Source organism: Narcine bancroftii, chromosome 5, assembly GCF_036971445.1.
Source record: "Narcine bancroftii isolate sNarBan1 chromosome 5, sNarBan1.hap1, whole genome shotgun sequence".
Lineage (NCBI taxonomy): Eukaryota > Metazoa > Chordata > Chondrichthyes > Torpediniformes > Narcinidae > Narcine > Narcine bancroftii.
The window spans coordinates 16,630,520-16,647,196 of NC_091473.1; the positions used below are offsets into that span (position 1 = coordinate 16,630,520).

Here is a 16,677-nt window from a genome sequence, read left to right on the forward strand (position 1 = left end):
ATGAAAGTAAAAGTGTGGAGAAAATGGCAGCAAAGAAAGAAAAATCAAAAACAACAGGAAGAAAGGAAGGAAGGACGTCGGAAGAGGAAGGTAAAGGCCTTACCGGTATGAGGAGGCCTGCCGTGGAGAGAGAAGCCCGCTCCCTGAGGTCAGTGGAAGCCCCGAATTCGGGACTACAAAAATGGCTCACGGAGCCAAATAAAAGTGCGCAACCACGCAAGACAAAAATAACACTGACGGGAGAGGGGACCAGCTGAAACAGACAACTACAACATAACAGCAAGAGGAAAACAGAAAATAACGAGAAAAAGAAGGAAGAGAATAAAAATAAGAAATCAAAGAAACAACAGATGACCAACCCAGAGGAAGAAGACCAACACCAAGACACTTTTAATAAAAATAAGAAGACCAAAAATACCCAACAAAATAAAACAAACAACCCAACAAGAAAACCAAAAGAGACAGAGGTAAAGGACACAGTTCCTGGAGTGGACTCAGAAGAAGAGAAGGAAGAATACAGAGAAATGGAAGATGAAGGGAAGGGCAAGTACATAAAGAATATATGGAAACAGTAAAAGAATGGCAGTCACAAGAATTCAGTGAAATAAAAAGAAGAATAAAAAGTACAGAAGAACAAGTGAATAGATTAGAGATGATCATGACAGAAATAGGAAAAAGAGTGGACAAGGTGGAAGAACAAGAAACAGCTATAGAAATGGAAGTAGATGACTTAAAAAAAGAAACTAGAAGAATCTAATAAAAAAGTTAAAAGAGACACAGGAGCTGTTAGCTCAGAAGATAGATATAATGGAAAATTATAATAGAAGAAACAATATAAAGATAGTGGGCCTTAAGGAAGATGAAGAAGGCAAAAATATGAAAGAATTTATAAAAGAATGGATCCCCAGGGTCCTAAGGAGACCAGAATTACAGGAAGAAATGGAAATAGAAAGGGCACACAGAACATTAGCCCCTAAACTACTGCCACAACAAAAACCAAGATCCATTCTAGTAAAATTCCTAAGATATACAACAAGAGAAAATGTATTGGAGAAGGCAATGAAAAAAATAAGAGAAGACAAAAAACCACTGGAATACAAGGGTCAAAAATTTTTTTTCTATCCAGATATAAGTTTTGAACTCCTGAAGAAGAGGAAGGAGTTCAATGTAGCAAAAACTACCCTGTGGAAAAAAGGTTATAAATGTATGTTAAAATACCCAGCGGTACTTAAAATAGTTATTCCGGGGCAGCAAAGCAAACTATTCTCGGATCCGGAAGAAGCATGAAAATTTGCAGAACAACTACAAAACAGACAGAGAGATGAAGAGATGTAACAAGAACAAAAATGTGAAAATAGAGTATAAGTAAGAACTAAGAAGGGAAAGAAAGGGAAGAAAGGAAGTATGGAGGGAATTAAGAGAGTGTTATATATCAAGATTAAAATCTTTTCTGGGGGGGCTGGGTGGGGAAGAATAACAGTCACTGCGAAATCAGTTGACGCTTGCAAGCGGATTCGCAAATCAAAATGGAGAGAGGAGATGTGGTTGCCCGACAAGAGACAAAGGGCAACTCAGGAAGGGGAGGGACTATTGGGGTTAAAGGAATTTTAGATAATGAGAACAGTGGAAATATTTTATGATTTAGAAATGTTGTCTTATAATGTGTTCAAAAAAAGAAAGCAGAAATGGATAAGAAGGGAAGGTGGTGATGAAGAAACGGAAAGGAAAGATAAACAAAGTATGAAATGACTATGTTGAACTATATGACTTTAAATATTAATGGAATACATAACCAAATTAAAAGAAAGAAACTGTTAAATTTACTGAAAAAAGAAAAAAATTGATATAGCATTCGTACAAGAAACACATCTAACTGAAGTGGAACACAAGAAATTAAAAAGAGATTGGATAGGACATGTAACAGCAGCATCATATAATTCAAAAGCCAGAGGAGTAGCTATATTAATCAATAAAAATGTACCAATCAAAATAGAAGAGGAAATAATAGATCCAGCAGGGAGATATGTAATGATAAAATGTCAGATATATTCAGAATTTTGGAATTTACTCAATGTATATTCACCTAATGAAGAAGATCAAAAATTTATGCAAGATATCTTTTTGAAGATAGCAGATACGCAAGGGAACATACTAATAGGAGGGGATTTTAACCTTAATTTGGACTCAAACATGGATAAAACTGGAAAAAAAAACTAACAGAAAGAACAAAGTAACTAAATTTATAATTAAATCGATGCAAGAAATGCAACTTTTGGATATATGGAAGAAACAACACCCAAAGGAAAAGGAATATTCATATTATTCGGGTAGACATAAAACATACTCAAGGATAGACCTATTCCTGTTATCAGCCCACATTCAAGTGAGAGTTAGGAAAATGGAATATAAAGCTAGACTATTATTGGACCACTCACCCCTGTTATTGGCAATAGAGCTAGAGGACATCCCACCAAGAATGTATAGATGGAGATTAAACTCCATGCTACTTAAAAGACAGGATTTTAGAGAATTAATTGAACGACAAATTAAAATGTATTTTGAAATAAATATGGAATCAGTGAAAGATAAGTTTATACTATGGGATGCAATGAAAGCATTAATCAGAGGGCAAATAATAAGCTATGTAACTAAGATGAAGAACGACTACAATCGGGAAACAGAACAGTTGGAAAGGGAAATAACAAATATAGAAAAAGAATTAGCAATAAAGGAAGATGCAACTAAAAGAAGAGAATTGGCAGATAAAAAAATAAAATATAAAACACTACAACATATAAGGTGGAGAAGAACATAATGAAGACAAAACAAATATGAGCTAGGAGAAAAAACGCACAAAATTCTAGCGTGGCAGCTTAAGACAGAACAAACTAAAAGAATGATATTGGCATTAAGGAAAAAGGACAAACAAATTACATATAATCCAACGGAGATCAATGAAAACTTCAGGGAATTCTACGCCAACTATATCAAACTGAAAACGAAGGGAAAGAAGACAAAATAGATGAATTTCTAACTAAAATTGAACTACCGAAATTACAAACAGAGGAGCAAAATAAATTAATGAAACCATTTGAAATAGAAGAATTACAGGAGATATTAAAAAAACTACCGAACAATAAAACACCAGGAGAGGATGGATTCTCAATAGAATTCTATAAAACATTTAAAGACTTATTAATTCCTCCCCTCCTGGAAGTAATCAACCAGATTGATAAAACACAAAGCATACCAGATTCATGCAAAACAGCAATAATTACAATAATACCAAAGACAGGGAAAGATCCACTTGCACCAGCGTCATATAGACCAATATCTCTACTTAATACAGATTATAACATAATAGCTAAACTATTAGCAAACAGATTGGCCGACTATGTACCAAAAATAGTAAATCTAGACCAAACTGGATTTATTAAAAAAAGACGAACAACAGACAATATCTGTAAATGTATTAATTCATGCAGTAGAAGAAAATAAAACTCCAACAGTAGCGGTTGCTTTAGACACAGAGAAGGCCTTTGACAGAGTAGAATGGAATTATTTATTCAAAGTACAAAAATTCAGCCTACCAGATAAATATATTAATTAGATTAAAGCATTATATAAGGGGCCATTGGCGAAAGTGACAGTAAATGGATATATATCAAAACAATTTAACTTAAGCAGATCAACAAGGCAGGGATGTCCACTATCTCCCTCACTGTTCGTGTTAGCTATAGAACCACTAGCAGAACTGATAAGAACAGAAAATAAAATAAGAGGGATAAAAATAAAAGAGAAGGAATATAAAATCAGTCTATTTGCAGATGACGTTATAATATACTTAACAGAGCCAGAAATATCAATAAAAGAATTACATAGGAAATTGAAGGAATATGGAGAAGTATCGGGGTACAAGATCAACGCAAATAAAAGTGAAGCAATGCCAATGAATAATGCGGATTTCTCAAAGTTTAAGAAAGAATCGCCATTTAGATGGCAAACACAAGCAATGCGATACCTAGGTATACAACTAAATAAAAACCTCGGCCATCTATATAAACTCAATTACTATCCATTAATGAAAAAATTACAAGATGACTTAGAGCATTGTAAAGACTTACCACTAACACTGATAGGAAGGATAAACTGTATTAAAATGAATATTTTCCCAAGGATACAATACCTATTTCAGTCATTACCAATACACCAAACAGAGAAATTCTTCAAGGAGTTAAAGAAAATAATAAGGAAATTCTTATGGAAAGGGGGAAAACCGAGGATAGCACTAGATAAATTAACAGAATGGTACAAACAAGGAGGCTTATAACTACCAAACTTTAAGAATTATTATAGAGCCGCACAATTAAGATACCTATCAGATTTTTATCAAACAAGGGAAAAACCAGATTGGACCAGATTAGAACTAGATAAAACAGGGGAAGAAGATGCCTGAACATATACTATATAAATGGGATGAAAAATTGGTGCAACGTAGGAATTCACCGGTATTGCATCATCTGCTGAACATTTGGAAGAAGATTCATGTAGAAAGGAACAAAACAAATTACCAACTACCAAAACTAATATTGACACAAAATCAGCTAATCCCTTTCACAATAGATAACCTTTCCTTTAGAGAATGGGAGAGAAAAGGGATCAAAAGAATAGAAAATTGTTTTTCGGGAAATAAATTATTATCCTTTGAACAAATGAAGGACAAATATAATATAACTCACGATACAATGTTTGCATACTACCAACTGAAAACCTACTTGAAGGACAAATTGAGAAACAGTCTGAGGTTACCAGAAGGAACCAATTTTGAATATGTGATTACAGACACAATGATAATTAAAAAAATTATAACAAACATGTACATCAAACTACAAGAAAAGGAGAACGAGGAAACAAACGGTAAACCTAAACAAAAATGGGAACAAGATCTAAACATAAAGATAAAGAATGAAACATGGGAGAAACTATGCTCCGGATTATGAGAAATACAATAAACACGAGGTTCCGCATGATACAATATAACTGGATTCACAGGCTATACATCACACCTCAAAAGTTAAATAAATGGGACCCAACAGTATCAGACAGATGTTTTCGCTGTAAAAAGGAAATGGGAACAACAATTCATGCAATTTGGACATGTGAGAAAGTGGAAAAATTTTGGGAAGATCTAAACCAGATATTAAATAAAATCACAAAAAGCAATATACCAAAAAACCCAGAGATCTTCCTCCTAAGTAATATAAGAAACAAAGAATTTGGACTCGATTTGGATGGAGCACAAAAAAGATTTGTTATGATAGCCCTAGCCGTAGCCAAAAAATGTATTCTGTCAACCTGGAAATTAGAAGACAACTTGAGAATACAACAATGGTATATAGAAATGAATAAATGTATTCCATTAGAAAAATAACATATAATTTAAGAAATAACATTACAATATTCGAACAAATATGGGAGCCATACATGAAATACAATAGAGAAATCCTACCATGGACTTCAACCACCTAAAATGACAGAAGGAGAAGATAATGAAAAGAACTGACTCAGTAAAACTTCTTGTTTATTTTTATGAAGTGTGTAAGGTAAAAACATCATGAGATGGGACCGGAGAAGGAGTCACCCAGTACTAAGGAGTAACAGAATGCAGATGTGACCTTGTACACTCAAGATAAGCTTTGCACTAACAAGAATGATGAGCAGCAGACTAACAGAGAAGGGTAGCAACAGTTTATTCATTGGACAATGTCATGGTATGATAATTTACTAAGTACGTATCCTGAGGTATAAAAAAACACCATTTTGCTGATAACGGCAGAATGCATTCTCCGACTAACTTTGTTAGTCGCAAGTGTTACAATCCGGTAATAAAGAACAAAGAACCCTGATTTCGACTCAGTCTGGTGTTTGTCTCACTCATTCATGAACAAAGCAGACCTAACAAGTGACAACATTGTTTAACGGATTTAATGTATCTTATAGATTGAACTTCAAATAAATGAGGAAGGGGGTGAGGGAGGGAGGAAAGGGAGGGGGGAAAAAAGGGGGAAAAACAACACTGTATATATTTAAGAAGAAAAATGTCTGTATCTTGGTCAATATGGTTATAGTGTGAAAAATTAAAAAAATTAAAAAATGAGTGCATTGGTGCTGTCTCCTGCATCCATGCAAAATTCATTATTGTCGTCAACTTTACCACAAAACACCCAAGCCCTCAAATTCACTTGGGCCCATGTCAGGCACCTCTTCTCCCTTTCTGCATCTCTCTCTCCATTTCAGGAGACAAACTATCCATTAACATTTATTATATACCTATAAGCGCACAGCTACCTGGACTACACCTCTTTCCACCCTGAATCTTGAGGAATCTCAGCATATCCATCTCCGCTATGTTTATTCTTATTATGTGGCTTTCCACTCCATGTCCTCCACCTTAAGGACATGGCTCCCTGCCTCTTCCCTCTTGTTGATAAAGCTCTCATCTACATCTCTTCCACTTCCTGTACCTTTGCTCTCATCCAGCATTACGAACAAAAGTTCGCTCAGTCTCTCCCTTTCACCCTGCTAGTTTCTGCATCCAGCAAATTGTGCTTTGACCTTTCTACCAGCTGCAACTTGATCTCATCACCAGCCACATTTTTCCCTCTCTCCCCATTTCTGCTTATTGCTCTCATTAGTTCCCTTGTTGGCTCATCCATTTTCACCCATCCATCCATCACACCACCCCTGGCACATTCCACTGCAATTAGAGAGGTATAATACCTTCCCATCTTGCCTCCATCAAGAGATCTGAACAGCTTCCCTTCGTGAGGCAGAATTTCACAAACACCTCCTCCAACATCATTGATTGCTTTGGGTACTCTTGGTATGGCATCCTCTACATTGGTGAGACCAGAGCAGACAAAATGGTTTGCTGAGCATTTGGGTTCTGCCTTCATTCCATGTACCTTCTGGAGCTCCCAGTTCCCAACCATCTTGATTTCCTTCACCATTCACTTACTGACCAGTGTGTCCTCACCCTCCTCCATCCGTTGCCATGGTGAAGCCAAATGCATGTTTGAAGAACAGCACCTCATGTTTTGTCTGGGTTGTCTGCAACCCAATGGTATGAACACTCCAATCTCAGATTACACACTCCCTTACCACCCCCCACCCCTGCAATGCTGCTGGGTTTGCTTTCTCTGTTCTCATTCTCACCACCTATTCAACGCTCAATCTATCCCCACCCCCACTGTTCTGACAGCCACCATTCCTCTATTCTAGGGTTCCACAGATCTACTTCCTTCCAAAATAACAGTTTTCCCTCTCCTTTCCACGTCAAGGCGCAAATGTTTTAAGAAATGCTGAATGTCCTTTCCCTCGATGCATGTTGCCTGACCTGCTGAATTCCTCTAGTAGTTTTGTTTCGGCTGTAGATTTCAGTATGTGCAGTCTGTTGTGTCCTCATTCAATTCATGTTTTCTCTGTGACGTTATTGAGGAGAAGAGATCAGTAAAATATGTATAGACACCTGTCAGCTTATTGCTCATTAGCAGTGTAATTTTAAAAAATTGATGAGTAACTGTTGAAAGAGAAAACAGCAAATATATGGAAAACATGTGACTTATTTATATGAAACTGTAAAGTCATCAACAAGATGATACAATTAATAATTACAATTAGTACATGTAAAGCCAAGATAATTAGAATCAATTGATAGCAGAAAGTAGAGGTAAAAAGTAACCATACAGTGTTTTTCACAACTTCCTAAATATTATTTACTTGCTCCTAATTCTTTGTATCCTCCCTCATTGTTTTCTACTCCATTTGCGGTGTGTACTTGGCAAATCACTCCTTCTTCATATTAATTCTTTTTCTACTCCTTTCTATTTCTTTAGCAATCTTGTATTTTTTTGTGAAATGTATTTACCTGGATACCATGTAATTATTTTCATGATTGTCAATATTGCCATCTTATTTTCTTCAAGTCCTATGCCGTCTGATTTATTTCCTGGTCTTTCTTGGACTGCTGTCCTTCATTGTTGCCTTAAACAATATTGGTTTACCATTACACCATTGAACATAGCTTTAAATTTGGTATATCACTCAAGTTCATTGTTTTAAATTTTATTTATATATATATATATATATATATATATAAAAATAATATATATATATATAAATTATATATATATATATATATATAATGTGTGTATATATTTTTCTTTGGCTTGGCTTCGCGGACGAAGATTTATGGAGGGGGTAAAAATGTGTGTATATATATATAAATAATATTTATATATATGCTGGCTCTTCAGCGCTTGACGTCCTGCTTTGCGGAAACTGCCAAAATGTTTGGCCTGGAAGTCAGCCTGAAGAAAACTGAGGTCCTCCATCAGCCAGCTCCCCACCATGACTACCAGCCCCCCCACATCTCCATCGGGCACACAAAAAACGGTCAACCAGTTTACCTATCTCGGCTGCACCATTTCATCAGATGCAAGGATCGACAATGAGATAGACAACAGACTCGCCAAGGCAAATAGCGCCTTTGGAAGACTACACAAAAGAGTCTGGAAAAACAACCAACTGAAAAACCTCACAAAGATAAGCGTATACAGAGCCGTTGTCATACCCACACTCCTGTTCGGCTCCGAATCATGGGTCCTCTACCGGCACCACCTACGGCTCCTAGAACGCTTCCACCAGCGTTGTCTCCGCTCCATCCTCAACATCCATTGGAGCGCTTACACCCCTAACGTCGAAGTACTCGAGATGGCAGAGGTCGACAGCATCGAGTCCACGCTGCTGAAGATCCAGCTGCGCTGGATGGGTCACGTCTCCAGAATGGAGGACCATCGCCTTCCCAAGATCGTGTTATATGGCGAGCTCTCCACTGGCCACCGTGACAGAGGTGCACCAAAGAAAAGGTACAAGGACTGCCTAAAGAAATCTCTTGGTGCCTGCCACATTGACCACCGCCAGTGGGCTGATAACGCCTCAAACCGTGCATCTTGGCGCCTCACAGTTTGGCGGGCAGCAACCTCCTTTGAAGAAGACGGCAGAGCCCACCTCACTGACAAAAGGCAAAGGAGGAAAAACCCAACACCCAATCCCAACCAACCAATTTTCCCTTGCAACCGCTGCAATCGTGTCTGCCTGTCCCGCATCGGACTTGCCAGCCACAAACGAGCCTGCAGCTGACGTGGACTTTTTACCCCCTCCATAAATCTTCGTCCGCGAAGCCAAGCCAAAGAAGATATATATATATAAAAATAATATATATATATATATATATATATATAGTTAAATTGAAATTGGCATTTGTGGCATTTTCTGAACTCATTAGCTAACTCCTGTTCACCTGAAATTACTTAATGATAGACTACAGCGTTCCAAAATGACTAATGCAAGTATTTTAGCGCACCTTTTTGGAGAAATAACAGATGTGGAAAAGTGTTTTGAAAAAAACTATGCAGTTATCCTCTTTTATAGTGTAGAGCTCGTCGAAAGAACCAAAGACTTGTTGATCCAAACCAAGGCTTTTATTAGCAAAAGGCAGGAGCTCTTCACAGGTGGCCGACCAATCCGGAATGATCCGACCTGTCTAGGGACACAACCCTTTAAGGCCCAGACAGTAGGCGTGGCTTAGCTCTCAGCCAATCGCTGTAAGCAGAGTCTAGATACAGTAACTATATACACTATATACATTGGTGATAGATCTGTACTATCACACATAGAAAGTATAAAAAGACAAGGTAATAGTGAAGGACTTAAAGGTTTTGGTGCCCAGTAACTTAGACTTGTCAACTACTTTGACAATATTGGGAAGTTTGTGGATGACACCAAATTTGGTGGTATAGTGGAGAGTAAAGAAGGTCATCTAAGATTATAATGGGATCTGGATCATCTGGGAAATTGGGCTAAGAAATGGGAGATGGAATTTAACATGGGGAAGTGTGGGATATTCCTGTTTGGTAGGTTAAACTAGGGTGCGACTTGTACAGTAAAAGATAAGCCCCTGGAAAGTATTGTAGAGCAGAGAGACTTGGGGGGGGGGGGGTGGATGGGTTTCAAATAGTTTCATGAAAATGGCGATGTAGAAGAAGGCATTTGGTACATTCGCCTTCATTGGCCAGGGCATTGAGTACAGAAGCAGGGAGGACATGATGCAACTATATAGGATATTGCTAAGACTATACTTGGAGTATTCAGAGTAAATTTGGTCACTCAACCATTGGAAATATATCATAAAGTTGGAAAGGCTGCAAAAGAATTGGTGAGAATGTTGCTAGGACTGGGGTGGCTTGAATTATAAAGAGATGCTGGATTGGCTGAGACTTTTCTCCTTGGAGAATGGGAGGCTAGGGTTAGGGACCTTGGAGATTTATAAAATCATGAAGGGCATAGACAGCAGGTGAATCTACAACGAGGGTATAAATTTCAGGTGAGAGGGGAAAGATTAAAAAGGGAACTGGGGGGCACCTTCTTCATACAGCGTGTCTGTGGGTAAGCAGTGAGATGCTTGAGGTACTTGGCGGATCATGCAGTATTACCGAGCAGAAGTGGTCAGTCAGTGTTTTGGGTTGGAGCCCTTTTTTGAGATAGATAATTGTGGACATTTTGACAGGTACACAGTTAAGAAAGGTTTAGAAGGCTATGGGCCAAATCCATGCAAATGGAACTAGCTTGGTTGGCATGGACAAGATGGACTGCAGGATCTATTTCCATGCTGTAGACTACTATGGATTGGTTGTTTTTATACTTGTCACTGAAATTTAATAGCTTGATACACCAAGCAATTTGGAACACAAACTGTATATTGGCCTTGGTTTCAAGAAAATTTGAGTACAAATGTTGAGATGTCTTACTCTAGCATGAGCCATGTTACAGACAATTAGAGTATCCTTTACCCTTGGTGCATGTCATTGCCACAGAGGAGTTGCAGTGAAGGTTCACTAATTGGGTTCTTGGAATGGTGGGATTATCGAAAAGGAAGAGGATAGGCAAACTGAGCCTATAGTTCAGAAGAATCTCACTTAAACAGAAATGTTATTTATCTTGGCTGGGATGTCAAGCTCATGAGTCCCAATCTCAAAATTGGAAGTTGATTATTCAGGGTAGAGATGAAAAGAATATATTTTTTTCTGTCCAAGAGCTCTATGGAGTTCCATACATTCAAGAAAGAAGGGTAGATCTTAAAATCCCAAACGAATCAAGGGAAATGAGTTAGTGCAAGAAAGTGATGCAAAGGTAAAAGAACAGTCATGATCTCTGATGTAGATACCAGGAGTTGATGAAGATACCAGGAGTTCTTTTGTTTTTATTCCAGTTCATTGCACATAAAACAGTATATCACAGGGTCAAGACCTTTGGCCCATGATATCTGTCCAAACCATGATGCCAATTTAAACTATTTGCACATGTCCAACTGTGGCCCATAACACTCCATTTCCTGCCTATTTGTGAGTCTGTCTAAATGCCTCTAAAATGTTGCTATCATTTCTGCTTCCACCACACCTCTGGCAGTGTTTTTCCAGGAATCTACCTGTAACCTGCATCCCTGAACATCAATAGTCCAAAATATCCTGCCCTTTAACTTGTAATTTCCTCTTGCATTTAACTCTCAAAGTACAGCACCGTCAACTTCTCTAGATTTAATGCCATCTGCCATTTCTTCACCCATATTTCCAACTTTATATTCTTCCATATCCTTTGACAGCTTTCTCACTGTCCACAATTCTGCCAATTTTCATATTGACTCAAACTTATGAATCAACTCACTTATGGTTTCATTTAAATTTAGAAATATTGCACGGTAACAGGCCGTTCTGGCCCAGAAGCCCATGTCACCCAGATACAGAACATAAACCTATCCAAATGTAATTTGCTTACACCGTGCATCTTTGGGACATGGAAGGAAACTGAAGCACCCAGAAGAACTCATGCAGTCATGAGGAAAACTTACAAACCCCTTGCAGGCAGTGCCAGATTCAAACCTAGATCTCTGGCACTTTAATAGGGTTGCACTAACTGCTTCATTAACGTGCTAACTGTCACCAAATCATGTGCATGCATTGTGCCTGTGTATAGATACACTCATACATGTAGCTCACAAATAACAGAAGTCCTGTTGAATCCCACTGGTCCATGAGGGACCTAATTCAATCCTTTATGAAAGTTCATGAGGATTACGCCTCCTGCCCTACCCTCCAATCATCATCATTGTCTCTTCAAAAACTTAATCAAGTTTGTAAAGCCTCACCTCCCATGGACACAGCCATTCAAACTATTCTTAATCTGTTTATGCTTTTACAGATGTGTGTAAATCCTCTCCCCAAGAATCTTCTTTAATATTTTCCCAACCATTGATGTAAGGTTTACCAGCCCATAATTTCCTCTTTTGCCTGCTTAAACAAAGGAGCCACTCTGGCTACTCTTCAGTCCTCTGTGACTGAAGATTAAAAGATCTCTGTCAGGGTTCCAGCTATCTCCTGTCTGTTTTTCTCAGTAGCCTGGGATAGATCCCATCAGGCCCATGGGGACTTGCCCACCTTAATGTTCTTCAAATGATCCAGTACCACCATCATGATATCAAGATGCCAAAGAATATCAAAATACTCCTCCCTGACCTCATTATCTCTCATCCTCCTCCTTGATGAATTTCAATTCAAAGTAGCCACTTCCTTTGGCTCCAGGCATATACTGTATAGCCTCCCTTGTCCTTGAGTGGTTATATCCTCTCCTGAGTTGTGCTCTTGTTTTTTTTTTAAGATGCCTGTAAAACACCTCAGCAGTTTCTTTAATCCTACTCACCAAGGACATTTAATGGTCTCTTTTAGCTCCCCAGTTCCTTGTTTAGGTTCTTCCTTCAACTCAAATGTTCTGACTGACATACTATAAATTTTTTTAAATTGTGAGATTAGAATTCCAACATTTCCAATTGCAGTAAAACCCCTGGTGTCTGGCACCAATGGGGATTGTAGATGCCGGATAACTGAATTTGCTGGTTTGTGTATTGCATGATTGATGAGCTAACCACTGAGGGGGGGGGGGGGGTGGGGGGGAATTTAAATTATATATTTTTACCTATTTTCCACAATTTTTTTTTCAGGGTAACAGGGATGTTACTGTATTTAACTTGATTTTTCTTTGGTGTTTAAAATCATTTGAATATAGGTTTATGGTCTCCAGAGCAAAAATCTGTCTCCAAGCACAAAGTCAATAGCAAAATCTCTTGCTGCAGGTAAATCAGTCTATTATTTTTGTCAATTGTTGCTTGATTGTAAAGATGTTTCAAGCCTGATGTTAATTCACAGAGTTTATAGCAGTTGCAAACTATTTTAGCTCTACACTTGCTATTGTAGAGTTGCAATAAATTGTTTTGTGTATTTCCTACATTTATTAACATAGATATGCAGTTTTTTTTCACCTGGATAATTTTCCTTTGTACTGGTCGAAGAAGAATTAATTGCATTAGTGATGAGCTTCATTTTTTTCACATTAAAAAGGAATGTTTATTTCTATGTTCTGGTTTTTATTTTTGGTGACACTTGGCTAGTTGGACAAATGATGGTCAGTACTTGGCCATTGCCTTATTCAGTGGTATCGTCAGCATCCGAAGTAAGAATGGAGAAGAGAAAGTGAGAATTGAGCGACCTGGTGGTGTCCCGGTATGGTCAATTTGCTGGAATCCATCCAAGTAAGTAAGGAGACACAGAATTATGTAAATGTAATATACTGTGTTTTTTCAGTACACTATCATACTAGAGAAACTCAGCAGGTCACACAGCATCCATAGGATGTAATGGGTGACCAACGTTTCAGGCCTGGGCTCAAGTTGAAGTTTATTTACCATCTGATTGCACAAGCACAACTCCATGAAATAGCATTCTCAGGTCCTTGGTGAAAAACATGCAAAAACACATACAGACAAGTGATAAATATGCAGAACAAATATACATATATAAAAATAAATGTTGTTTAATAAATAATGGAGTCTCGAAGGGTTAGTGTGAGCAGTTCATTTAGTTGTTCAGCAGCCTCACTGCCCATGGGAAGAAGCTGTTTCTCATTCTGGTGGTACTTGCTGTGATACTTTTGTATCTCTTTCCCAATGGAAGTAGCTGAAAGATGCTATATGTGGGGTGGGTAGGGTTCCTCAACAATTTTGCTTGCCCTCTTCAGACAATGATCCTGGTAATTCACGTCGATTTGGGGGAAAGGGGAAAGAGAGAGACCCCAGTGATCTCTGCCATTCAAATGTTCCTGTGGATTGACCTCCTAGCCAATTCTCTGCAGCAACCGTGTCTCACTGTAATCCAGCCAGGATGATCCTGATTGAGTTCCTGTAGAAAGTTAGCATGATGATGGCCAGTAGCCTTGCCCACTTCAGTATTCTCAGGAAGTACAGTCGCTGTTGCACCTTCCTGACAAGTGACAAGATGTTGTGAGTCCAGGATAGGTCACTTGTTAGTGGACTCCGAGAAACTGGATCTCTCTACTTCCATGAGTAGTAGAGGGTGGTTGTTCTTGATCCTCCTGAAGTCCACGATCATCTCGTTCATCTTGTCCATGTTGACACTCGGGTTGTTATTCTCACACCATACATATTATGAGGTTTTTCACTTATTTTCTGTAATGTGACTCATCATTCTTGTTGATGAGGCCAACTACTGTTCTGTCATCTGCAAATTTGATGACCTCTGTTGGAGCTGCATCTGCCATAGCAGTAGTTCCATTCCAGTTTGCGATTTGTTTAGTTCTCCAGAAAAAAAACCCTCTGCTATTTGATACACATTGGCACTCATTTGGAGTCTAATGTAGAATGTATCAATAAAGTTTTTTTTTCTGCATTGGTGATGCATTTCTTGTATTGCACATTGTTAATGCAAAGTGGCCTGAGTTTTATCCTGACCTTGGGAAATAGCTGAGTTTAGTTTGCTTGTACCCCTTGTAACTCTGTGGGTTCCTCCAGGTACTCTGGTTTACACCCATAACTCAAAGGTTTTTTTTGGTTAGTGGGTAAATTTTCCATTGTGATTTACCCATATTGTAGGTGAGTGGGAGTGGAGGAAAGTATTGATGGGAACATGAGAAGGAAAGATCAGATTAGTGCAGGTGGATGCTTAATGGTCAGCACAGATATTTGGATCTAGGGACTATAAGGATATCGACACTCTCCTTCAGGAGTCATTATTTCATTTTTGAATATTTAAGATTTAAATATAGGTAGTACCCGATTTACGACAGTAATTGGGACTGAAGGATCCGTTGTATCTTGGAATTTTGCTCGCGCACATGCAGTACCAAAGTCTTAAACCAAACTTTTTAATTATTTTTTTTTTAATCGTAGATTTTTTGTTGTAACTATAACAGGGATACAGGGTATGTAAGAGCTAAAATGTGCATACTTACCTTGTTATTTGGAGTTCCAGGGTCCATAAGCTTGGTGTGGCCATCTTGATTCCTGTGTGCATGCGTCAGTCTTCGGTTGGTGCATGCGCGGTGGGTTTGCCTATTGGAGTTTGGTTGGCGCATGTGTAGTAGATTCGCATATTGGAATTTGTTTGGCGCATGTGCGGAAGAGCCCTGGTGATATTGAATTCGCACATGCACCAACCAAACTTCAATACATGAATCCACCATGCATGCCCAACCGAAGACTCACACATGCACACAAGAATCAAGATGATCACGCCCAGCCTATGGACCGCAGTTCACAGAATAACAAGGTAAGTATGCACGTTTTGTCTCTTGCGGGCTCTTGTTATGTATGGTTTGTCAACTACAAAATAAACCACATAAATTTTATATTTTTTCTTACATTTTTCAAAAGATTTGGTTGTATGTGCGGCTGGACACAAGTAGAGTAGGTTGTAAGTTGGGGAGCACCTGTATACAAGAATCTCTCTTAATTTTCTTGATGTTAGCTGTTATTGTCAATCAATAAGAGTTAAAAATCAAATTTCTGAACCAATCAAATGAGTCAAGAAGTCAGAACAACTGCCAGGGAATGTATTAATGATGCTTTACAATATATATATATATATATATATATATATATATAAAATCTATGTCATGTATTTTAAAAGAAAATTTTTGTAGTGTGCAGTCAACTAATAATACTGTCTGAGGATTTATTTTGGATCTTGCAGAGATGAGCACACTGACATCCTTGCTGTGGCAGACTGGGGGCAGCGACTTTCTTTCTACCAACTGAGTGGCAAGCAAGTAAGTTTGTGAAACATTTCTATACTATAGTAGAAAGGCATAGGAATATGGAACAAATTAGTTATTTTTTTTACTCTATATACACGAATCTTCAGTTTGATCTGGATATAATTACCAGGAGTAAAAGCTCTATCTTCTAAGTATTTTGCAACAAGTTTCCTTGTTGCAGTCTTAAAGTATTTGTGGATTTTTTCAGTTGGCTCAGAATTTTTATAGATAAACCAGTACCAAATCAAGATGTAGAAATGAACTGAAAGTCTGTGGGGAGTTAAGCTCAACAAGTCTGGTAAGGATCTAATAATTGGTCACAAATAAGTCAAAGAAATTCAGCAATGAAAGAAAAGAGATAAATTAGTGAACTACTCATTTTTTTCTTCCTTCAATAAACTCAGCAATACCTCTAGTGTTGGTTAAAACATTGACCTCAGTTTGCTGGCAATTGTCAGA

The 16,677-nt window shown here is 38.0% G+C and overlaps 1 protein-coding gene across 3 annotated transcripts in view; it reads left to right on the forward strand.

Moving 5' to 3' along the window:
* ift122 (intraflagellar transport 122 homolog (Chlamydomonas)) overlaps window positions 1–16,677 on the forward strand; it is a 144,807-nt gene that overhangs the window by 21,264 nt on the left and 106,866 nt on the right. For all 3 annotated transcript variants that reach the window (XM_069936893.1, XM_069936891.1, XM_069936892.1), the window contains exons 6-8: window positions 13,177–13,243; window positions 13,559–13,699; window positions 16,155–16,230. In XM_069936893.1, the coding sequence (XP_069792994.1) occupies window positions 13,177–13,243; window positions 13,559–13,699; window positions 16,155–16,230 (284 nt within the window). The remainder of the gene's footprint in view (window positions 1–13,176; window positions 13,244–13,558; window positions 13,700–16,154; window positions 16,231–16,677) is intronic.